This window comes from Colossoma macropomum, unplaced genomic scaffold, assembly GCF_904425465.1.
Source record: "Colossoma macropomum unplaced genomic scaffold, Colossoma_macropomum, whole genome shotgun sequence".
NCBI classification, from domain to species: Eukaryota; Metazoa; Chordata; class Actinopteri; order Characiformes; family Serrasalmidae; genus Colossoma; species Colossoma macropomum.
The window spans coordinates 27,787,511-27,813,551 of record NW_023494804.1 but is presented as its reverse complement, the minus strand read 5'-3'; the positions used below and the strand labels follow the sequence as shown (position 1 = coordinate 27,813,551).

Here is a 26,041-nt window from a genome sequence, read left to right as displayed (position 1 = left end):
CAGCATTCTTTGCATATTTTTTCCAACTGTCATTGTTGTACTTTTTTCTATATCTATATATCTTGCATTTATCTATCCATCCATGTTCTGTATTTTTCTAATCTGTTATGTTTGTAATAAACCTTTGAAGATCTATGTTTATATAGCCATGACATTTCTACCTGATGTCTTGCTTATTCTGTCCTAGAAGCACAAAGGACTGCATCTTGGCCTCCGTTCCATCATAAATTTCATCCTTTGGATCCCAAATGAATCTGAGCTCTGTGTACAATTTGGGAGCATCAAGAAAGGAGAAAGTAATCTAGCTACATAAATCATGACAAAAGTAGGCTAACAAAGAGGAATAAATGGTAGCATAAGCAGCCATTTAATTAGCTGTTACTGTTAGCTGGCTAGTTGAACCAGCTGGTTACAGAAACGTGAGCTTTGAGAAAATCTCTTGTCTTTGTCTGTTAATTTGATGAAATTAATCATTTGACAGTTAGTCGTTCGATGTGATCACATGATGTGTTATCAGTATTTTGATTGGCTGTTTATTCCATAATCTTGAGATGCTTGCAACTGTCATGGATGAGCTTCTAGTGAGTTGCAGGACGCTCCACATCATGCAATTCAAGAGCAATTAAGTTTCATGTAGGATTCAGTCTAAAGGCCTGTATATATTAGCAAGTCATTCTGCTAGACTTATTTGAATTAATACTGGGGATTTTATAAATTTAGTGTTATTTGTTGAATGCTGCTTTGATTGTATATTAGAACCAGCTGTTTTGTCTTGTGTTTTCATCATAAGCTCCATTCTGCATTGCATAAATAAAGAATTTAGCTAGGTTGTGGGTGACCACAGGCAAAACAGCAGCAGGGCTGCTATGGAAGGGTGGAACTTGGCATCAGTGACACAGTTTTGATAGGGCAAGGATGTATCAGCATCAAGGCCAGGGTGGCACTCGTTTTCAGACCGGGAGCTGCTGTCCACCTTCACATGATTCACATATAAAACTTGCCACCTCCAAAATGCAAAAAAGTAATGAACTCTGTGGAGCACTGTCTGTTGCATCAGCCAGTACCAGATTCACACCCTCATGCTGAATTTGATATGCTAATCTCTTGAATTTCCATTCCACCTTAAATAGTGCAGCGGTTGCACACTAGCACCCACAGAGGCATCTGAATGTAACTGGTGGGAGCCACTGGTTTAACCCCTACGTTGCTACAGATATACACTTGGATGTATAGTTTGTCTAAGCGGTTTTATGCTAATATGTGTGAGTTTATACGCTATATCACATTAATGGACCCAAAAATAGCCACTGGAAATTCTTCCAACTCTCCCAATTACCCAGCCCAGCACTGTTGGTATCAATGGTTATCAGTATCAGGCCGATATCAGTGGAAAACAAGACAGAATGTGATTCAATCCTGTAACACATCTAGTCTAAAATAGCACACACTCACACTGTGTGGTGTTAGCTTTATTTCTTCCTGTGGGGTAGTAGAGTGTTTGAGTAGCTTGAGCAGGAAAGACTTTCTGTACCAATAAAAAACTTAGAAAAGTGTATGATGGTGTACTTTATCACAAAACTTTAACATTGTTGTGTTGCCCCCACCCACTGTTACCTTTATTGTGGCCTCATTAGCATATAGCTTGCTTGAGCAAGGAGGAGGAAGGACAGAAAAAACATAATACAGCAGGTTCTCTTTCATTAGAGTGTTGAGTGGCCTCTCTTCCTGTAATGAACCTCGTTATCATTAATCACGTCTGAGAGCAGAGAGCAGCACCCAGGGCTTCACAGAGCAAAACTACAGGCTCAGAGTGTAGTCCAAGGGGCTGTAGGGGGTAGTGCAGGGGCCTCAGAGGGCAGGGCTTAGGGACCTGGGAATAAGGATAGTAGATCTAGGGGACCGTGTTAGCAGCTTTCAGGCCTGTGTTCAGGCAGTGCTGCTGAAGTTAAATGTATCTTTCTACTGAATTGACTGACTTATTTGAATGTTTGTTTTTTTCACTCAAACCCCATTTTCCCCATTTCTTTAACAAATAAGAGATGTTGCAGTATGTAAACACTGTTAAAGATTCAAAATGTACCACTCACTCGCCAGTCCATGTGGCTTCAATATAGTAACTTAGCTGCAAAAATGTTGTTTTCAATTTATTGGTTTTATTGATGTCACAACACATTTACATACACTGCCAATCATGTATTTAGACACACCTGATTAAATGGATGTTTTTCATAATCTTAAAGGCATTTTGATCCATCGGCTTATACTTAAATGCTTGTGCACAGAAGTTGACATCAGAGCAAAAACGGTAATTTTAAGAATCTAAAATATAAAATCATTTTGATTTTTTGATGGTCTAAAATGAGTAAAACTGTAAGCTTAAAATAAGGAAATTGCCTATTTAACACTGAAGTTACGAAAAGTGTTTCAACTAAAACTGCTTTTTAAATGAGACACAATTCAGGACAGCCAATCAGAACCAAAATCATTTACATATATCAGCCTCAAAGGCACAGTAACAAAAAGAAGCCTATGAGATTCTAAGGAAAAAAGTAGAGGTTCGAAAGTGTTGATGTAAAACTGTTTTTGACACCTGCGTTAGTTAATCTCAGTGGGAAAAAAATACAATAAAAATGCAGTGCATATAAAAATATACTCAACTCTTTTTGTTAATATTTGCAGTATAGGAGAAAAGTTTGACAGCAGTCAGAATTTTAGAGCAGATTAAAATTCTGACTGCTATCGGCATGTTTGTTACCATCAGCTTCTTTAAAGGACTTACTGTAAATTTACACACAGTTGTTTGCAAAAATCAAATGCCACTGGTTAAATTACTTGTTCTGTTGGGAAAAAATACAGCATAAAATATAAAATGTGCCATAACTTTTGCACAGGCAGCTATTTATGTTTATTTTTTTTTCCCCCAATTTAATATATTCAGCAAATAAGCAGTAATTGTGCATTAAAGTGTGCAGAAGTGTGTTCTCTGTAGGGGATGCATTAACTTATTTTTACTTAAAACATATCATTTGACCAGGGGCACCCAAAATTTTGCATACAATGGTACATCTATGTACAGAGCTCCAGAAATTGCAGCTCCCTATTGGCAGATAAATCTCAATCCACACTGAGTTGTACATCTCGCACCTTGTCAGCAGCAGCTGGAACGTCGTAAATGGATTTAGCAGGTAATGTAGCACTGGTGTCTATAATACCTGCTAAACTGCAAAGTGTCTCTGGGGAACCTATAGCCCCAAGCACCATATAACAGAGAAGGGTACTCAGGCAAGTATTTAAAAATCAGAAAATAAAGACAACTTAAAGCAAACTGCTTTAATGTGATTATTCATTTACTTTGCTCAATTAAAGTGGTGGCTCAGCTAAAAAAAGCACAATTTTCCTATTACTATAAACCCAACTAAGGCATGCTGGGTATCTGAAGTTTACTTGTTTAGTTTTGCACTGGAGCTAAAAGGCTATTGTAGCTAACAAGTAATGAAAGCTTGTACTCACTAATTAGCATCGTTCAAACTGCATGCCTAGATCATCACATACCTCATGCAAACAGTGTCTAGTTGTTAAGCGACCACCAAAAAAACTTGCTGTTGCAGTTCATGACACTGTATGACATGATTATGATAATGTAAAAAGTGTGCTAGAGCTCAAGATTTGTGCATTCATTTTTATAAAGGAGAGTATCTACAGTTATAGTCAAAACTTTGAGCTCTCCTGATTTAATTACATGTTTTGTGGTATTACATATTATTTATTTAATTATTTTTTTCAGAATGATGTTTTAGCCAAAAGTCAAATTTATACATTTTCCCTCTTTCCTCAAACAGTCGATCATGCAAGACCATTTTAATTGTATACAGTCATCTTATTGGTCAAATTACATGTTTTCTACTATATAAGTTATAAGTTAAAAACAAACGTAAAGATGGTACTGTACGATATGTATGTATTTGCTGATTTCAACATAATGGCATAAATGAAACATAAAATATATAAAATATGTCTTAACTTTTGCACAGGCCATATTTGATGTTATGTTACTTTTTCATTAGGTTAAATTCAGCCAATAAACAGTAATTGTGCTTTCTCATGTAATTGTGCTATCTCATGTTCAGGATTATTGTTGCACCACTGTAGAAGGAGGGTAGGCATTGTGCTTTCTCTGTGGGGAACTTATTTTTCCTTAGAAATTCAATAAAACTGTCATTTGATTTGAACAGAGGCACCCAAACATTTGCATACAATTATAAAAGTTATATAAGTTGCCTTGGGTGATCAGTTACATCTGAGAAAATGTACCTATATTATAATTTTGTCTCAAATGATGAGACCAAAAGTAATACCAAAAAAGTGACTTAGTAAGCGGTCAGCCTGATGATGGATAGTAAAGGTTTTTCCTTCCTTTCAGGTAGCAGAGAGGAGAGATCCATAAAGGCAATAATATTCAGGCCATTACAGGGCGCTAATGAGGCCTGAAATGTCTGAGAGAGTTTGATGTAGAGCAGAAGGTCGTGATGAGTGACCTCGGAGCTGCTGATTGAATTATACTACCACAGGGTCAATATTGCACGCAATGTGTTTTTGATACTTTCCTGGCTCGGTTGTTATATCACTGTCCAGCAGATGAAAGACAGTCCTATCAGTGCACGTTCCCCAGCGTTAACCTTTCACCTTATCTTAAGCAATATTGATGATGGCTGCTGAAGGCTGTCAGAACCATGACACTACCATAGCTTTTGGGCCATCATTGACATAAGTCAAAATAATGTTCAAGATAAAGTTCAACTTTTGTTCATAGCGGACTGATGGAAGACAGGAATACAGTAGGACCTGCGTGTAGGTGAAGAACAGTGAAGAAGCAGAATATTGAACTGTCAGGAGTTTTTTAAATGGGCAGGGAGGAGGAGTGCTCATGCGTCTATATTGTAAATCTCTGTCATCCACTTTTATTGCAAACATTCTATTGATTGGAATGATGGTTGAATTTAAACCCAGGGTGATCCATATTTCATTTGCTCTCTGATTGAAAGCCATTATAAAATAATTTAGCCTGCATGAAGCATCATTGATTTTCATCCTCCACACTGTATCTGCTTGTAGGTACTGAGGAGTGCCCGTTCTGCATGAATTAATTGTTAAAAGTGTTTAAAGAACTGTATCTGGCAAGACATTATGACTTTCTTTACAACAATGTTTATTAGGCTCTGATTTCCTGGTTCGGAATGGACATTGATTGCGAAAGATTTTTAACTTGTTTTTAATTAGTTAAGATGTCAAACAATTTCTCGTGTGGGTGTTATCTGTTGTAAAGCAATCTTGGGTTTGTGAAAGGCACTGTATCAATAAAACATTGTTAGCAAATAATCTTTATTTTTAAAAGTATTTTTTTCACATGGATATCTGTTGTGTTATGCCATATTTCATAGCACATCTTTGCGTTCCTCAGCCCAATCCCTTTTACAGAATTCATGATTTTGTATTCTTTTTGTGTTTCATTCACCAGTATTCTCTCAATACAGTACCAAGCATGCATTACATAAATACATTATACAACCATTGGGAATCTCTCCTGTAAAGAAATGCACTGATGTAGAGACTTCTTAGCAGTAATGTTGGCTATCTGGATTCCTTCTATGTTAGACAGCGAGCGAAAAAAAAATTAATCAAACATTCCACCCTCAAATATTCTCCCTAAAGCACTAGTAGTTTTTCAAAAGTTTCTCCCACCTTCAAGATACATCAACTAAAGGGGGTTTTCATAGTCTTTAAACTGTAAATATCACTTTCAGGATTATTGTTGCACCACTGTAGGAGGCAAGTAGGCATATCTACAGCAAGCATGGCAATAATTCAATTTCTTGTTTTCTTTCATCATTTTTTGCCTGTTTCTAAAACATGAGTTTTGATTCTGTGACCGTGCACTAGTAGGTGATATGTTTCACCTTCTCTTCCACTTATCATTGAGCTAAACACTCAGCTAGCTCAGAGACACCCCCTCCCCGAAACTGTGTTGCACTCCGAAATATGTTATAGTGCAGAAGGAAGATGAATTCTGATTGATGCAGGCTTTAAGAATAAATTTAGACAATGCTTAATTTTGAGAGTCCACTGTAGATCTCTTGCTAACTTTGACTTGAACTAGCATTCAACTAAATGCAACTGAGCTTTGAGCTGAATGTAATTCTAGATTACAGTAAATCTAATCATTAGCCTTACCCTAACCTTAACTTTCACTCAAATTTCAACCTGATTCTAAATCTATCCCTAACTGTAATGTAACACCAGATAGTTTGTGTACAGTGTCAGATTCTGTAAGGAATTTGTATGACTGTAATGTATGACCCATAGTTAAAATTTAATTCAAGTATGTTTTAGAAATGAGGTCATAGGAAAAGTGAGAAAGAAGAAAGTGGGAGGGTGGAAGAGTGTAAAAAAAATTAGTATGTAAGTAAATAAATAAAAGCATACATGAGTGCAACACTGCCTGTATGAAATGCCTATATATGTGTACTATTAAATAATCAATTCTCATGATTTCAGTACACAAATAACCAGTTTCTGCTTGGAGCATCAAATGTGCTGTGTATGCGTACACTTGTTCATTTTATTTATTCAGTCTGCTTGTCTCTCCTCCACAGCACTGAGAGATAACCGGATTGACCTGGTCCGGGCCTCGTGGCAGGAGCTGACCATCAGTATTCGTGATGTCACACTTTCAGATGAAGGCCCGTATACCTGTTCCCTCTTCACCATGCCTGTGAAAACAGCCAAGGCCTACCTGACTGTACTGAGTAAGAATTACACTCTGCACAATTCTAACCATTATGCATATAGAGCACATGTACATGTACCTTACTATTTTAGAAGAACATGCTCTATATTTTGTCCATATTAGCAACTGTGTAACACCGTCCATTGATCTCTGAATTAGCCCTACGTTCCGGTGCCACATAGAGTTCTTTGAGAGGATCTCAAACTGGTCCTCCAGATGGTCCACATTTTTGCTTAATCCCAATTAGACAATCTCACTTAGAGGCAAAGCCAAAATCTGGATTGTTGGGAGGCTCTGAGGATTGGTTTGAGAGCCACTGCCCTAAAGAGACATGTTTGAAAAAGAGATTTACCAACTAGCCAACTTCATTATAGCTAAATCGTAAGAAAACATGACTACACGTATCACATTTTACAGGCTAGCATAGATATTGTAACTGACATCATATCATGGTGGGTACTGGCTAATTGACCAAAGTCCTGCTTTTTACAGCACTAAGTATAGATGTTTGGAGTGAACGGTTGATGGTAGTGATGTTTTTGTTGCTTATTCACAGTAGAGAACATTGATTACCATCAACTACTACTACTCACTAACTTTATAAGTAGTCTATTATAACTAGCACAGCTCAGCTGAGTTCTCACCATCAGGAAAAACAATGGTTAAAGCTAATGCTGTGTTTAGGTGTTGGTGCTAAAAGTGTTTCCATGTGTTTTTGTGGCAGCGTGCAGCCATGCAAGTGTTGCCACGATAATAGCAGAATTTAAGGTGGAGCTTCATTTATTTAAGGTGGAACTTACATTATTGATGGTCAAAAATCTGGGAAGGCCAAGGCCACTCAGGGCCCCTGTGGTGAAGAACCTTCCTATAATGTAAAGTTTCTATACCAATATAAGGGTTGTTCCTAGAACCTTTACACTGTATGGAGGTTGTTAATATATTTAAAAGTATCTTTACACTCACATCTCATTTACAAAAATGGTTCTCCAGAGATCTATTCATTAAAAGTTGGCATCACACAAAGAACCTTTTTTTGGCACCTTTATTTGTAAGAGTGTAGCTAAATATTGTCACAGTCAAAACAAAAGCACACATCTATGTATGGAAACTTTACGAGAGAAGGAAAAAACATTCTTCACCTCTATGCTTGTTAATTTAACAAGATTTTATTCCATGTATTTTGGACCATTTCTATTGGTCACACAATGTAAAGGTCAGCTGGCATTTCCAAAAAAAAATATATATGGCAATGACGATATGTTTGCCAATCCTTAGGCTGAGAAAACCAAGCAGCGACATGTGAAAACCTTTTATTTGAAACCATTTTTATATGCAGCTAAGAATTCTCAGTTTTCACACCTAAGGCCACAGCGATATTACTTTATTGTTACAGAATTTTTGTCCATTTTAATGAGTTCAGGAATCTGTGAAAGGCTTGACAGGAAACCAATATCACCAGCGTGGAATACAGCAAAATTAGGCTTTTTCTTTTTTTGGTGAGTTGATAGATAATTAGATTTTTACCTCATAAAGTGGTGGGGGCGTTACAAATCTAATGTTGCTGGGGATCCGAGTTTAATGAAGCAGATTCGCCCGGTCGCAGGCTATCACTGAAAACCACCTACAAGACAGTTTAATTAGTCTTTCCATCAGCCTTTTTCTTTACTTTTGTCAATCAAAAGTCAAACTAACTCCATTCCGCTGAGTTCTTTTTGCGACATAACTATGTCAACACAGGCAGCCCACAAATATTGCTTAATTCCACATTTCCAAGCTAATTAGGTGCGGAATTACTTAGTCTAATTTTAATTACTTGGCGTATGCCATTAAAATCATTACTGTGTGTGTGTGTGCATGTGTGTGTGCACGCATGTGTGTGTGTGTGTGTGCAGCTCACACAACATTAAAGATTACTCATTGTGAATATGGGTACAATTAATTTACTCAGCATGTTTAATGATGGAAAGGAAAAAATGTGTAAATTATACATTTATAATTATCTCCTAATTTTTTATGCATATAGTGGATTCTAAAATCAAAACAACTTTCAAGGCAAGACAGGCACTACAAAACAAGACAAATCCCTTTTTTCCCACAGTAATTACCAATGATCATTAGAGCAGTGCAGTTAATCAAACATATCACAAGCTTGCAGTTCTGACCTCTACAAGTGTTCTACTGATTGCTGAAAGTTCACTACAAGTGGTGATATTACATTAATGAAATACCCGAGGGCCAGATGTGCAAAGCCTTCTGTGCAGATTTCAGACACAAATAGGATGCATTCTGCTTGAACAACGTCCAAAACTGACATACATGTCTAAATATGCAGTGCAGTTTGCACACTGTTTATGTTTAGCCGCATGCAAAAGTTTGAACACTTTTGGTCGAATCACATTTTTGTTGATATTTCTAAGTGAAAATAAGTTAGCACACCCTCTACAGAGAACACACTTCTGTATATCTTAATGCACAGTTACTGTTTACTTGCTGAAATTAACATATCAGAGGGGAAAAATAAACATAAAAATGTGATTTTCCTACTATATCTAGAGCACGTTTTCTGTTTATCTGAGTTTAACATGTGGGAAAGAAAATAAAACATGAAATATAAAATGTGCCATAACTTTTGCACAGGTTACATTTTAAGTTTTACCTTATTTTCACATCAACAAACCAGCAAAACATCTAATTTGACTGGTGATGTTCAAACTTTGGCAGAGGAAGAATTGTTTTTCTCTCCCTCATACATAGGCATTTCAAGAAGCATTATGCGAAACATAGAAGGGTCGTGCAAAAAATGGGTGGAGGGCTACTAGAATTGTTGCTGATTGTGTTTAATTGACCAAAATTTGGCCAACAAGAGGCTTCCAGTTCTGCATGGAACTTTCTCTGCCTCTTGAAAGCAGGCATAAATTAGCAGTAGTGTTTCAAAATCACATTGTTGAGAGACTTTAAACAATGGCAGCAGATGTCTTGGCTACATGGAAGCACAGGCCTTGAACACATGCCTAAGGAATATTTGCAATAAAATAACTCTATTTCAACTCTCAGACCTCCTCCATTGTTTGCTTAGTAACTCCTATGGCTCCATGTTATGTAAGTTCTACTAAGTGACTTTCAGATGCATTACGATTGCATATTGCAGCCACATCAGGGCGCATTGTGTGCTGTGCCTGCACACATATGTACATTTGGAGGTTTTGAGACCCAAAAAGTCCAAAGATCTGAGACCAGGACTATGTTTCTATAGTTAGAGGGTTGTCCATATTTACAAGTACACTCTACAAAATACAGATTTGGAGCAATGCTGTACCAGAACCATCTTTCACTAGGTGGTTCTTTAAGGAACCGTTTTTGTCAATGAGATGCAAATGTGAAGAACTTTTTTGAAGTTTAAAATTTAAAGTAAATCCACAAAATGTAAGTGTCTTACAAATGTAAGAACCTCTCTTAGTCACCTTCACTGTTAACATGGATGCAAAATACAACGTTTTCTTATTCATTATTGCAATATAGGTTTTGAGGGCAACACCAGAAGATCCAGCTCTGCTTGGTGAAAAGTCACTCCAGCCTATAAATCCACCATCTTACCAACAAAACAAGCCAACTAAACTGGAACACAGTTATTGAGCTTCCGATATATTTGCTAGACTGATTTTAAATGCATGTTGCATAGACTTCCTCTGGTTTTTGATTTATTTTTTAGGAATGCGATCACATGTTTGCCCTTGGGAACAATATGCTCAGCAGAATGCCCAATATCTGAACTCTTCTTCAATCAAAAAGAACCCAATATCTAATTTTTCTGAGTAATGTTTCCTATTGATTTTCCTATGTTGCACAGAGGAGCCCTGAATCTTGCAAATAAAACTCCAGAGCTCTTATATTTTTTAGATATGTCATGATATTTGCTCACAAAAGTGCCACTAAATGCATAGAAATAAGAAAAAAATGAGGGACAATGGTATCAAGATTTGAAGTCCGTCCTAATGCTTATCTGTGTTTTGTGTATTTGGAAAAGTTGTTGATGTAGTGTTATATTAAAAAAAGCTCTCAGTAAACCATATAATAAAGAACAGCTTTTTTACTTACACATATAAATCTTTAGTTGAAGAAAAAGAACGATAAGTTTAATGAAATTTTTCTATGTCACAACCTCCATTTTATCAAAGATTACGCTTTGCTCTGAAATGCTATTACAATATGATCAAATAGCCACTATGAATAAAAGGTCCACATTCAAATTAACCTCAGCAGAGGACAACACCTCAGGCAAAACTGGGGGATTTAAGCAGATGATTGTAGAATACTGATAAAATATTTCAAATGTGTTCACGTTCAACAGCAGCACTGGAGGACACAGCCTTCTCTGAGATTCAGAAATGGCACTCTTTATGCACCTGGATTGGAGGCTTTTCCAGAATGGCATAGCTTTCCATGAGCTTTTTAATGTTCACACTGAATATAGTGGATATTTGTAGTGAAGTGAAGTTTCGTTGTCCTTTATTGATTTTAATTCGTCCATTACTCAACTTTGCATCCACAATTACTAATACACTTCTAACAACAAAAGTGGAAGAACCATTTTTGGTTCCCTAAAGAATCTTTCAATGGGTGGTGCTTTAAAAACAGTTTGAGACGTATGAGTGTGAAGAAGTTTTTTCCAGAACTATGCATCCAAGCTAAGAACCTTTTAGGACCCTTTAAGCATAACAGTGTAGAGCTGCATAATATATTGTTGATTGTGGCCTTTGCAACTGTAATATGCAAATGAAGCCTCTAACAAATCACAGATGCTTCACTGTGTTGTGGGAATCCTAACCAATCACAGACTGTCCAGTTCAGTCTCTGAGGGTGTTTGGATAAAGCAAAGCACAAATAAAAACATTTATCTTGAAAATGGCAACTTTTCAGAAGAAAAGGCGAAACATTCTGAATTTTTAATGTCATCTAAGTTAGTCTGTAAAAATTTGGCCACCCCAGTCAAATAACATTTTTATTGATTTTCTAAGTGAAAATAAAGTCATCTACACTGAACAATGGAACATTTTCTTTTGCAAATTTTAGTGTACAATTTCTATTTAGTTTCGGAGTTTAACATATTGGAAAAAAAATAAAATGTAAGTCTTTCATAACTTTTGCACAGGTTATGTTTTACTTTATTTTATTTATTTTTTCCAAATAGGTTAAATTTAGCAAATAAATAGTAACGGTTCATTAAAATACACAGAAGTGTGTTCTCTGTAGAGCATATGTTTTATTTTCACTTAGAAAATCAATAAAATGTTATGTGCAGGGTGCCAACTGAACACATTTTTCATGTGACATACCATAATCACAGCATCTAGCAATATATTCAAAATATGAATTTTCATCCTAGTTTTACTAGTTTCTCTCTCTCTCTGTGTCTCTCTCCCTGTCTCTCTCTCTGTCTGTCTGTCTGTCTGTCTGTCTGTCTCTCTCTCTCTCTCTCTCTCTCTCTCTCTCCATCTGTAGGCGTACCAGAGAAACCAGAGATTAACGGTTTCTCTAAGCCAGCCATGGAAGGCGACCAGATCACCCTGACGTGTGTGACCTCAGGCAGCAAGCCTGCAGCCGACATCCGGTGGTTCAGGAATGAGAAGGAGATCAAAGGTAGATCCATTTAATAATGAATGAAGTGGCATGAAATAGTGCATTTAAAAACTGAGATTTTGTTACATTTACAGTAATTCTCATATTGACATATGATGCTAATAGAGTCAAATGTCAGTAAATTCCATTTCCTAAGGAAGACTGGCATCTCTGAGCTCAGATTTCATTCACACATCAGTTACTATTTAATTTGTTTGTATTTACTTCTTAATTTGCTGTAAGGTCAGGTACTGCTACCTTTATAAATAACCTTTTAGTGGACGGTTCTTTAAAGATATGAATTTGTAAATGAGATGAGAGTGTAAAGAGTTGTTTCCACATAATGTATAAAGCTATTTTTCCCTATAACTGTACATTTAAGTCAAGAACCATTTACATTTATGCATTTGGCATTAATGTAAATGGATGGAATTGTGCTACAGAGGTAGGTGAATGTAGCATTAGGAGTCTTGGTATATTGTGGTGTGTTTGCTCAGAGTGGGAAATTTAACCCTTGCCTGCCACATGGAGGGTGACAGTATTACCTACTGCACTATACCAACCATTTAGGAACCATTTAGTTTTAAGAGTCATTGCAGTACTATAAAGTAGAAAGAATATCTTTCTATTATTTGTTTTATGTGACCTTATTACAGATCTGTGGCAGTTAAGTGGTAAAAACTAACTTCTTGATAGTGATTTGGCCTCCTGAAACTGTGATTTTGCCTTACATTAAAGACGCAGATTCTTTAAAAGGCCCATTTCATAAAAAAAAAACAAAAAAACAAATTTCCCTCCTTTTTTGAAATAATATAATAATGTAATATGTGAACAAATAAGCAAAATTTTGCAAATATGTAAAAAAAAATGTAAAAAAAAAACACCCTTAGACATATCACCCATACAGCCTACAGTGGTTTAGCCCGACCTATTCATATTAAAGTTATAAGGACTATTTTATCACTGACTGCTGTTTGAATGAAATGCTCAATACAGGGCAGCCAATCAGAACAGAGCTCATTTACATATATCAGTCTTAAAGGCACATTAACAAAACAGTCTATTTAATTCTATGGGATAAAGACAGGATGGAAAATGGTCTTGTAAAAATGAATTAAGATCATTTTTGGTACATGAAACCACACAAAAAATAAAAAAAAATACAAGACACATGTAAAATATGGGCCCAAACAATTGACATCTTACATGCACTATGTAGATGCACTTTGTAGGTATAGTTGTACCATCATGCACATACAGTTACACCTGAGAACAGTCTCTCCAGATTCAGCTCTTTCACCTGTTACATTATGTGAGCATTTCATGACAAATGGACCAATAGAAATGTTCCGAAATGTATGTTAAAGTTAAGGACACTATTTCTTACCTCTATTACAAAGTCACCATTGCAGAAACACAAGGTTATGTTATGACTGTTATAATATAGCATATGCAGTGCATCTTTCACCCAGTTGTGTTTCCAGTAATGTGGCAAGTGAGAGGCAGAGCACTAACTGGAACATGGCAGCATGTCGAGAAGTCTGCAAGAGCTCAGGTCCAGCTCTGTCTGCTGTGCATTCCAAGCAGGAGACATTGATTGCCTTTGTTTGAGCGCTGTGCAGCACTTCTAAAAATACAGCTGTTCTAATTAGCGATGAGACTGTGTTCTCCGTGCTGGGTGATTATGGTGTCTCTTGCAGACAGAAGCGGCAGGGAGGAGGGCCGTGTGTTGAAGTGGGCTAGGAGATGAAGGCAAACCAAGCTGATTATTCATCTCAAAAGAAAAAGGTCTGGCTCGATGTTTAGGTCCGAAATGCAAAATCAACATTATGCTGATGAAGATATGATAACAGTAGTAGATCATTCTCCTTCATCTTCGCAAGACACGCCCTTCACTAGTTTTAACTGAGTTCTCTTTGAATATTCTTTCAATGCATTTGCAATCATCAGATTCATCCGCTCAGGGAAGGGATCTGAAGTACAACCAATGTTATAAAACGTTCTTCTGCATGTTGCTACAATTTCACATTTCCACCAGAGAGGTCTCCAGATCCCCAGATCTTACATAGCGTAGCTTTAAAATGCAACGCAACTGAGCTGGATTATGTTGTTGTAGCTAATCAACACTAGGCAGGATAAAAATAAATTGGAGTTGGACTACATGACAAGACAAGCTACATCCAGTGTTTCCTAACACTGTGATCTTTCACACACATCGAAGAAAAATACCGTTTAAAATTAATTGAAAAAAAAATGCTGCTGCAATTTTACATTATAATGAATGGGATTTTCCCCAGCGTTCTGTAAAGCATGTGCAACAAGAATCAGTTTATAAAAGAACACATTTCTGGTTAGTGCATTGATAGGTTATTTCTGTTTTGAGTCTGCAAATTATTAACAATCATTGTGCAGTTCAAGGAATAATATTTTACTTACGTGTTTCTAAACAAACATAGCATATTGGTAATAAACAATAAGCAGTACATTCTGAAATTAGGTGCATTTCATCACAAAGTATTTTGTCACTTTGCTTCATGTCTAACACAGTTGACTATGGTAAAATCACTATAGCACATGGTCTCTCATGGCTTATTGCATTATTGCTATTCCTGGGTGATATCCAAAAATAATTAGCAAAATATTTTTTTGTTAAAAAATCTGGATTATTAGATACATTGGCCCTCCTACCAGACCCCCTACACAAACATACCCACACACAGTTCACTGCAGCTTCGACATACTTTCTATGCAATCTTTAGCTTATTAGCATTTACTTACATAACAAAAACATTAACAAAAATCCCTTATTACATAATATAATGTTGAATATTCTGACACATTCTGTGACTGTAAACGTGTACATTCATGAGTTCTTTCTCCTTTGGTTCATGACTGTCTCTTTTCATCAAATGTTGCACACAAAAGCTTGCTAATAGCTCCCCCTTATGGAGAAACTTCAGCCTACTAAACATACACGAGTGAGTGAGTGACTTTCAAAGCCATGTCCATGTCCTTTACATTTAAAAAAAAAGATTTGTTTTTAATCACTATAATGAAAGGGCTCTGGAGCTCAGCTATAGATTCCTGTGGGAAACCTTGATGTATTATATTTTTTCATATTTTTACAAGTCATCCAAACCATCAAGAGATTTAAGCTGCTTAGAATTCCCCCCTACAGCCTTTGGGGAAAATTTACTCTCCTATATTATTAATGTTCATTAAAGTAAAAGGGATTACAACATTGCAAGTATATATTATTTAATATTATTTTATAGTAACCATGTAAACTTGAAATGAGTTCTATCTAGTTCTCTTTACCAACATGACAATTATTGTCTTGCCAATATCTGATTACATCACTCATGCCTAATTATTATGGAACCCGCTTAGATTTTAATGATTGGTTTGTGACACTTTCCAAGAACACCCATTATTATCCTCTCCTGTTCACCAACATAAGCATGAAAGAAAAGAGAGACTGGAACACGAAGTGGATGGATTTTTAAAAAGTCTGATACAAACTTGAAGGTACTTTTTAGAACCCTGGCTAGATCCTCTTAGCTGACATCTGATTAGACATAAAAGACAAACATCTACGCATTTAACTGTAATTAACATTTGATCAAATAACATTTGCCGTCAGGCTGCAGCTTGGCTGAAAAAGTAGAGTGACATCGTAAATATAAGGTTTTAAACAGCTACATTTCATCCAGGGATTGCTGATGCTGTAGATGAGAGCGCTGTGGAAATCAGCTTATTTAGTTAAAATCCTGCTGCAAACTGATGGTCTGATTTTCTCCCTGTATTGACTTAGATTGCTGATAAAAATTTGCCCAATAACAATCGGATTGTTTACTCAGAGCAAAGCAGAATTAGAAACTGTCTAATTAACAGGGATTATTCTGAGACGGTAAATAAGTTTTTGTTGGGGTTAGAGTATGTTTGTAGAGTGAATGTGATGCAGAAGCAGATGTCGGTCATGACAGAAAATATCTGCTAAACGTTTTTCGCCTCTGCTTTGCCTTGCTATTTTCTCCTTTTAATTGGATGCCGAATACATTTTCTCATTCTAACTTCCAAGGAATATCGCCCATGCACATATGCACATAATTATGAATGTATCTAATTAATGCAAAGATGTGGTTTGACATGATCTTCTCTGGTGTTGCTATGCTCTTAGGCAAACTTCTCTCAACCTGACTTAAAGCAAATCTTTACACTTTCCTTTTTTTCATATATGTAATTTGATATATATACATATATATATATATATATATATATATATATATATATATATATATAAGTATATATGCTTAGAATTATACAAACTCAACCTTGAGTGCTTAAATAGTTTTTGCACTTCAGAAAATGGTTCTTGTTCTGTGGGTCTTTATCATTATGTTATTATGGTATAATCTTGGAAACAGGGTTCTAAAGAGTACCAAATGTAGTTTTTTTCTTTTTTGTAACAATAATAGAATAGTTTTTAATGCTCTATAGAATCATTTTTAAAAGGTACACATTCAAATGGTTCTTTGAGTTGTCATGGTTCAATATCTAAATATTACCTTCACTAAAAACTCTTGAAGAACCCATTTTCTAAGGGTGTACAGTTGTCTATACAGGCATTCTTAATTGTACCAACTATTATTATTATTATTATTATTATTATTATTATTACTATTATTATTACTATTATTATTATCATGTATAAACTCCTGGAGAACCTGGTGGAACATTGTTAAAAATGGTTCTATTTAGCACCAAAATGGGTTCTGCTATTGTTACAAGTCATAGGACCTTCTTTTGGGGCATGCCTAAGGCAGGACACTAAAAGCAGAAATGGCCATTTTGGTCCCACCAACAATTTTAAGATTTTTTAATTGCATCCATAGCATGTCTTTTCCTAAAGTGTAATCAAAAAATGTCAAAACTCAACAGAAATATATTTGTATGCGCATGTTTTGTCAGTTTGTGCCCACTCATGTCTAACTGTATTTTCTGAAAGTTAGCAGCTTTTAATGAAGGCTGAGCTCTGCCACACTTGGCACATGTCATATCACATATCACTGAAAAGCTTGTTTCCTGTGGAATCTAAATATAATAGTTGTTTCCTTTACACTTAAGAAAACAGTCACGCCAATTGTACATAGTCTCTGGTATCTCACAGTAATGTGTAGTGCATTTGCATATTTTAAGAAGTGCAGATCTGTGGCCCATTCTTAAAACTCTTTTTCTCAAAACCAGCTTTTGTCTACATTTAGAAAAAAAAATCTGAGCTTCTAGAGTACCTGCATTCATAAAATTGCACATATTTATTCCTACATTCTGAAAGATATTAAAGAAGGATTCATTAAAATATTGCTTGTTGCTGGATTTATGCTAGATTTTGTACTAAAATGAATGGAAGAAATGTTCTATGCATAGTGCAGTGTTTTCTTGATTAAACAATAACAATAAGACTTCAATAATTATTTCTCTGGAATATATTTTCACAATGAAATAAACATTTTAATTGTAACATCATCATAAGTGGATGTATTGTTTGCATATCTAAATGTATTTTTGTCACTATACTGTCCATAAAAAATAAATACTGTAAGTGTAAGATTGTCAGTAATCAACTGGCAAAGATTCACTGTGATACATATTATTTTAAAAAATACACTAATTCACCTGTACCGTGTCAAAATGGTTCTTCAGGGGTTCTTTATCAAAGATAGATGGGGGAAAGATGGTGTTATATCTAATTGCGAACACCTAAAGATTCATTTGAATATATATATGTTTCTTTGGATGGTTAAAATGTTCTTTACAATGGAAGGCCTGTCATTATAGTTCTTTGAAGAACCTTTTTTTTTAAAAAAAAAATATAGATGTATATAGCTTTAAAAAGCGTTCAATTTTTGTAACAAGAACCATGTTTGATGTTATATAGAACATTTTTGCTAAGAGTGTACTATACAGAACCCTATTGTAAGTGACCCTATTGTAGGAAGAGTATTAAACATTTTAAGCCAAACAGAACTGAAGGTTCTTTTGTAGCCTTTTTCCCCAGAAGGTTCTTTTGTTAAAGGTTCAGTGTGGCAGGCTTTAATAGCAGTCTTCGATGGCTCTTGTGAATTCCACACAATTTTTTACCGCTCAAAATGTTCTTCCTTCGCTGGTGTAGCTGCTAGATGTATTTTGTTGCAGCGCCGTGAGTCAAAGGAGCATTTCATCCATCATGCACTCGAGACTGGTTTTATTTCAGGATTTATGAGCAGATGCCTGAAATCAGATTCAATGCGGGACATGATGTGTAAATATGTGTGCTACACAGCTTCACGCTGTCAATCTAAACTTGCATACAGTGAGCAGTTATGGTCCCCGATGCCGAACACATGGGGTGTCGGCCATGGAGGTTTTCATCATGAACACACGCATCTGAAACAGTGATGGATGGATTCAATAACGTGAGCACATCTCAGATATGCAAAACAAGTTTGCATCGAGAGACAGAAAGACAAGAGAACAAGAGGGAGAGAGAGAGAGAGGGCGAGAGAGAGAGATAGACAGGTCTAGAGAGGACAATAAAAACTACAAGACGGCTGTCATTAAAGCTGATAAAAAATTAAATAGTACAATAACCAAAGGGACATGATGAGCAGTGCAGACAGTGGTTGAAGGGTTTGGTTTGTCTGCTCTCTGCTGAAGTAAACAAAAGGATATTGCTCTTTGGGCTAGGTTCACTTTCGATTGGCTGAGACTGTCATTTCCTGTAATAGCTCTGTTTCTGTCTGTGTTCACTTTGTATGTATTTGTGTTTTGTTTGGGCTGCACAATGTATCGTTTGATCATACTGGTCTTTACAATACTGATATAGCACAAGGCTGCAATATGCAATATGCTTTACTGTGTAGGCCTGGACAATAGGGTGATGTAACCAGATATTGGCGATTGTTGACAAGTAACCCATTGACAATGCTTTAAAGTATATAGTTGCCATGTTGGGAAAGAGAACTGAAAATTCCAAATTCAGTTACCTTGCTAATCTAGTTGGTGCTAGACACCTGGCTACTGATACTGAATGAAATTGACAAAACCTGACAAAACCAGCTAATAATTTTTTCAACAGTTAAAGTAGTTAAAGACAACTGCTATGGTATCCCAGGTGGTTGCTAAGGTGCTGCTTTGCAATTGCATAGTTTGCCAAGCCACTGCTCTGGTATCCCAGGTGGTTGCTAATGTGTGTGTATCTATATGTGCTTGCATGTATGTAAATGTTTATGTCTATTCAGGGTAGTGCCTTTGTTGACATCATTTGTGACCATTAGATTTGACTTTTCCTAACATTCCACTATTCATTTCCAATGAAAAGTGTACATGTGATCGGTGCACTGTTCCTGTACAGGCTCTATGAAGAGCTGTGAAAACAGTACAAAAAAAGCATAAAGCAGTAAAACAAAGAGCAGTAAGTTGCCAGGTCAACTTAATTGGCTAGATGGCTAAAATAATGCTGCTTCAAAGGGTATGACCACCATTTTGAGAAGGAGAACAGATAGAGAACTAGAGAGGGCTAATTTGATTTTAATCAGCTTGCTAAACAATACTAAATTATAAAATATGTGTAATACTTTATTTGCTTTTACTGTTGAAAGATGTACTATTAAGGTATAAAAGAGCAAATTCCCTATTGGCTCTTGCAGTTTTCCCAGAGTGCACATACTACCTGAGGTTCAGGTTGGAAGTCACTAGCTCATTTGTGCCTGTTTAGCAGTCTGTTTAGCCACAAGTGATAGCTATTAGCACACCAGTTTCCTGTGTGTCATTTAAAGAGAAGAAACAGGAGCTACTGAATGTGTGTTTAAAGAGATAACTTGAAAGAGGAGGTGATATTGTTTAGTACCAAAAGATTAGAGTATTACAATATAAATCATTTTAATTAAGGATTTTCATTAAGTCAGTTAATGCTAATAACATATAAGCTAAAGATAGTATAGAGTGTAATATGGTCTAGTGGACTGTGCATGTTTGTGGAGGTCTGGGTGGGGAATTACGATCAGTAATCACATATTTTTAAAGAATTAAAAATTGTGCTTTTTCACTGCGTGCTATGAGTATCTTGATCTAATCACAGTTCTGTGTAAGTGTTTCTGTGTGCCATTTGATGAATTGAAGTATTCATGTAAATCAATAACAGTGAATTAATCTGGTTGATTTTAATCCTTGTCACAGTATTGAATTACTGATGCATTTTAAATTTACTGCTAGAGAGATCACAGGCAAAATATGTGGCAATACAATCAGTGTGCTAGTATTTTGTTCATACCATGCAGCACTAGTTTGTGTATGTGCATCTGTGCGTTTGTGTATGTGTGTGTGTTTGTGTATGCGTGTGTGTATGTGTGTGTGTGTGTGTGCGTGTGCGTGTGTATGGTTGAGGTGACAGCTTCTGTCTTCACTGATTTCAGCACCTCTCCAGCACACTCATGGTGTGATGAAGGCATTTATTTTGGAGCTCCATTCAGGGAATAGCATAGCAGAATGCGAAACACTGGGAATTTAGCAGCATTCAGGCTTCTATTAAATCTCCGTCTCTGAGTTGCAGGCCATCTCTCTCTCTTCCTGCCTCTCTCTGTCTCTGTCTTCACAACACTTCCCCTGAGTCTGTACCTCACACAGCAATAAGTCTGTATCTTTTTTTTCACTCTAAGCAAATCTTTGGAGATCTCTGAGATCAAATATTGCAGAGTGGCCCTGCAAGACTATCGCCTTCTCTCTCACTCACTTTCTTTTTGCGTCTATGTGTGTGTGTGTGTGTGTACGTTTGTAGTCGGGCATTTCCAGGACAAAAACCAGAGAATTACCTACAATGTCAGGACCAACATACAGTACTGTGTAAAAATCAGATACTCCTGGTCATTTATTTAATTTACAGTCAAAACAACCATTAAGTACAAGCTATACGTTTTTCAGATGATCCACTTGCATAAGAAAAGGGAAAGTCAAAGGAAATAAGTGAAAAAAAGGAATTTCCAAAACTGATTAAAAGATATAAAGAAAATGGGACATCTAACAACCAAAGACCTGGTAGACCACCAAAACTGTCACCATCAGATAATTACGTCAAGCTTTCATCTTTGAGAGAGATATTGAGAAAACAGACCTCAGCATCACTGAATGTGGGCTTACTTGGATCATGAGAAGCTCAAAGTGCAACCAACCTCTAAGACTGAACTTTGGAGGTGTGGAAAAACATCCCTGCAGATTTCTGTAAAAAACAGAAAGCAGGTCTCCTGAAAAGAATGGAAGCTGCAACAAAGGTGGACACACTAAATACTGAAAAATATCCATTATATTTAGTTAGATTTTGTTGAGGCTTCCGTGTAATTTTCCGTCACGTGTTTTCTGAATTGTTCTTATTGCCAAAAAATTTACTTTCACTTCAATGACCATTTTGACTAGAAATGAAACAAATGAAGGGTGAGTTTTTCACAGTACTGCGCAGGTAGTTACATAAAGGTATTACATATGGGTAGCAACAGATATGACGCCACATCCTGACACTGTATGAAAACATAACCTGGAATGTAGTAAATTGCAAATGCCACATCTTATTTACTTATAATTTACAGTTGCATCTCTACTCTCCCTGTATAATGAATTAAAACCCTGGTACATTGTGAAATCAATCGATAACCATTAAAAATGGAATTCAAGATGTCTGTTTGGTTGTGGCTGAGTGATGAATAAAACATGGGCTGTAATGCCGTTCCCTATCAAACACCAGCCCTGCACTACCTCTCCCAGTCCTCTAAAGTGGAGCTGATATACACAGCACTCATGGGAGTTGTACGACTTATTTGCATCCATCTTCTCATAAGGACTGAATGTAGCATTACTGTTTCATAGTGATCAGGTGGATTAAAACTGAATATCCATACCCAAATGAACAGGACAATACAACAGAATGTGCTGAGCAAACTCATGTAACATTTACAATGTAGGAAACTGTTTGTTCAGTCATGTATGTAGTTTCCTAAATTAGTGTTATACACTGGTGTGCAAAAGTTTAAACACCCTCAGTCAAATGACAACGTCTACAGAGAACATACTTAATGTAAGCCATTTTTCTGTTATTTAGTGAAGAATTGTCCTGCTTATTTGCTAAGTTTGACATATTGGGGAGAAGAAAAACATAAAATATTAAATGTGCCATAATTTTTGCACGGACCAATTTTTATGTTTTATATTAACATATTGCTGTTGAACTTCATTATCTCAAAAATGGTCACTTTACAGGAGAAGGAAAAAAACATACTTTACTTTTAATGTAAGTCAATGCAACCAGACGTCTTTCCCAGTCATTTTGGGCCATTTCTTTTGGTCCATTTATCATTTAAATTTAGACCTAAAATAAAGGGCAAAAGTCTCTTTCAAAGTATGTCAAAAATGGAAATATGAGATTTTGTTCCGACAACAGCAATATGTTAAATTCAGAGAAGTAGTGCTTTCGATTCTGTAGAGAATGTATGGAATAGTGGTTAAGGGACCATTTCTGTTTTGTGTAAAATGTTCTTCAGTACTCTTGAGTTTCCTATGTAGAATATAGTGAATGTAGTCCATTTCTATCCCTCTGAGAGTGTTCTATTATAGTGCTCTTGATTTCGATTGTGTGTAGGCCATAGTGATTTCATTTTCCATCACAGTGACAGTACCCATCCCCACCACTCCCCACACCCCCCTCCAAAAGAATCTGTTGAAGACAGCTTCACTGGCACTGTAGCATAAACTTTTCAAGAGTGAGAGTGAAGGTTTTTTGGATAGAGTGAGAGAAAAGGAAATGGAGAGGGAGCTGAGCGCTGACTCTAAGCACACTAGCAGCTTCTCACTGCTTAAAGCTCCCTCTTTCATCCTGTCAGTGGGGGGGCTGAATCAGAGTCCAGCTTCTCAGCGCCACGCGGACACGCTAACGCTAACATGAGCGCTAATCCCTCCTGTGTCAGCCAAAGAGAGGAGCAGTTCATTCTGTCTGCAGCCCAGGGTTTAGCAGACCGCAGTATTTTTACTGTATCAACACAACGTGGCTCACAGTCTGTGCCCATATGTTCTGCTAAGATGTATGTACATACAGATTATTCGAATGGAAAACTGTACCAGCCAGGGGCCGCCATGAAAGTGTAAACTAATGAGAGTGTTACTGTGTTACATAAGTGACTGTTTGTTGTGTGAAGATATTTGGGGAGAGATATTATATATAGTGGTAGGACAGGGCTAGCAGGATGTGCTCATATGGTCTTCTAAGCCAGAGGTCAGCAGTCGTATCCACAAAGACCAGCTGCGGCTGCAGGTTTTCAGTCCAGTCAAGCAGAAGCAACTTGTTGAATCATTTGGTCTCAGGTTGGCTTCTGCTTGATTGGAATGAAAACTTGCAGCCACACTAGCCTTTTGTGGATGAGACTGGTGGCCCCTGTTCTCAGCTGTATGTCTTAGGGACCAACTGATTTATCAGTAGACTGATAATATTGGCTGGTATTGAGGTCATTATCAGCAAAAAACCTGCTGGAAAGGCATTTATAGTTAGCGACTTGTTTTACATTGTAATGAACAAACACCAACTATGATTACTTTTGCTGCATCAAATGTGGTGTGAAAAGAGTTCACTGACCATCATATCAGTTAGTAAAGTATTACTTAACTAAAACTATCGGAATTTGTTTAATGTTTGACCATGTTAAATGAAATATCTAACTAATGTTATTGCTTATCTAAATTTTTAGCTCCTTAAAATTGGTATCGCCATTGGTCACAAAGTTTTTATCAGCCAGGCCACAGCGTTAGCCTGCATTAGCCTGAAGTCTTTATGAAAGTCAACTAATGAGCATGCGGCTGTATTATGTGAGTGACAGGATGGCAATGGCTGTTTGTTGTTATTGTATCAGGCAGGAAGGATAGCGCACGTATAGTAATTCATACAGATAATCCTGTGACCACTGCATAGCGATGGAGGTGATACTGTTGTGTGTGAGAGATACAGAGAAACAGGGAGAGACAGAAAGGGATTATCAATGGAAGCCTGGCTCAGACAATCACACTCCCAAATCTGATCTCAGGCTGATGTTGGAGGCTCCTGGCAGTGCTGAGACAGTGCGCATGTGTGCGTGTGGATTAGCCAGATAGCATTACACAGCATCAGAAGAAGCTAGAGCTGTGCAACAGAGCTCATTTCACCCAGTCACGCCAGTGGAGATGATGAGCTATATTCCAGGAGAGAGGGAGAGGGAGAGAGGGAGAGGAATAGAGGGAGAGATGAAAGAATCCAGGCCTCTAGCACATTAGTTCCGGTCAGTCACATACTGTATCACTTCGGCTCATGTGCCACATGCTGCCCACTCTCTCCCAAGTGAAGGAGATTACAGCTCATCAAAAAGCATGTGAGCCGTTTTAAAACCAACTTAAGCCTAGTTACCCGCACCTACTGGAGTACAGTTATTCACTACCCATGTGTGCAAATACAATACTTTTTTCTACTGCAGCTAAAAGAACTCAGAAGTACTGGCAATAAAGGTTTTTTTATTCTAATAGCAGAATAACTTCTGTAGTTCATCAATTGTGTCAATGTTGATTATGAAAAAAGGCAATACATTGTGCACAAAAAGCTCTATAATGTTTACATGGACCACATGAGTGAAAGTGTACATAGAATCCTCATTAAATGTATACATACACAAACTTCTGATTTTGCCATTTTCATCAGATTTCTGGAAAGCCACACACACACCTGTTTCTTGCATTAAAGATTAAGAAATGACCATATTTAACCCAATAATGATTTATCTGACAAGCTAACATTATCGAACATAGTCCACTTGTAAGACGAAAGTGAATTCTCATCAGCATCCAGTGTTGTACATGTTAGTTGTACTTGTTGTGTTATTGTTCATGCTGTTGGCTTATCTGAAGCTGCAGTCTCTGTCACTCCAACATTAAAACCAACCAGTTTCCCTCAGCATAGCCTATGGCCCTACATTAATGTCAATCAAGGTCCTTTTTTTGTCCAGTTTTTTTGACTGTAAAGTAAAACTATTCATTATTTATTTGTTGTCTATTTCAACTAGCATAAACTTTGTCAAACTGTACTAGCCAATAAATATAGACTTTAAAATCTCCACTGGTTACACCATGCACCATGTGTGGCATTATTAGGTAATATCTTGTTGACCAAATATCTTGTTGTTCAGAAATGAGCATTAAAATTCAGATTTCGACCAGAAGGAACTGCATTGACCTGCCCTGGTTGCATAAGGACAATATGCTATATATACTACATGCTATGTGCAATCTCTATGTCAGATAGCTGAGATGTAACAATAAAGATAAGGAAAAACACTAGCAAACTTGAAAAGCTAAATTGTTCTGCTATGGCAGTCTCGAAACATGTTTATGTACCTTTCACATTATATCTTACCTTTGATGACCTTTAATGCCTTTGGGAGGAAATAGACAGTTTGCAGCTTTTTTTAACTTTCACTTTCTTGTGTGCTCTTTCTGTTTGACTTTAAATTATACTCGCAGGAAACTCTGGTTTACTGCAAGAAAAAATAAGCTGAAAGCTTGACCGAGGTAATGGCAAATAGTGGACCAGTTGCTAAGCAGTGA

General features: G+C 36.7%; 1 protein-coding gene across 2 annotated transcripts in view; it reads left to right on the top strand.

The window, feature by feature from the left end:
* Positions 1-26,041, top strand: part of cadm2a (cell adhesion molecule 2a) — a 475,827-nt gene that overhangs the window by 417,490 nt on the left and 32,296 nt on the right. For both annotated transcript variants that reach the window (XM_036594503.1, XM_036594502.1), the window contains exons 4-5: positions 6,651-6,803; positions 12,284-12,421. In XM_036594503.1, the coding sequence (XP_036450396.1) occupies positions 6,651-6,803; positions 12,284-12,421 (291 nt within the window). The remainder of the gene's footprint in view (positions 1-6,650; positions 6,804-12,283; positions 12,422-26,041) is intronic.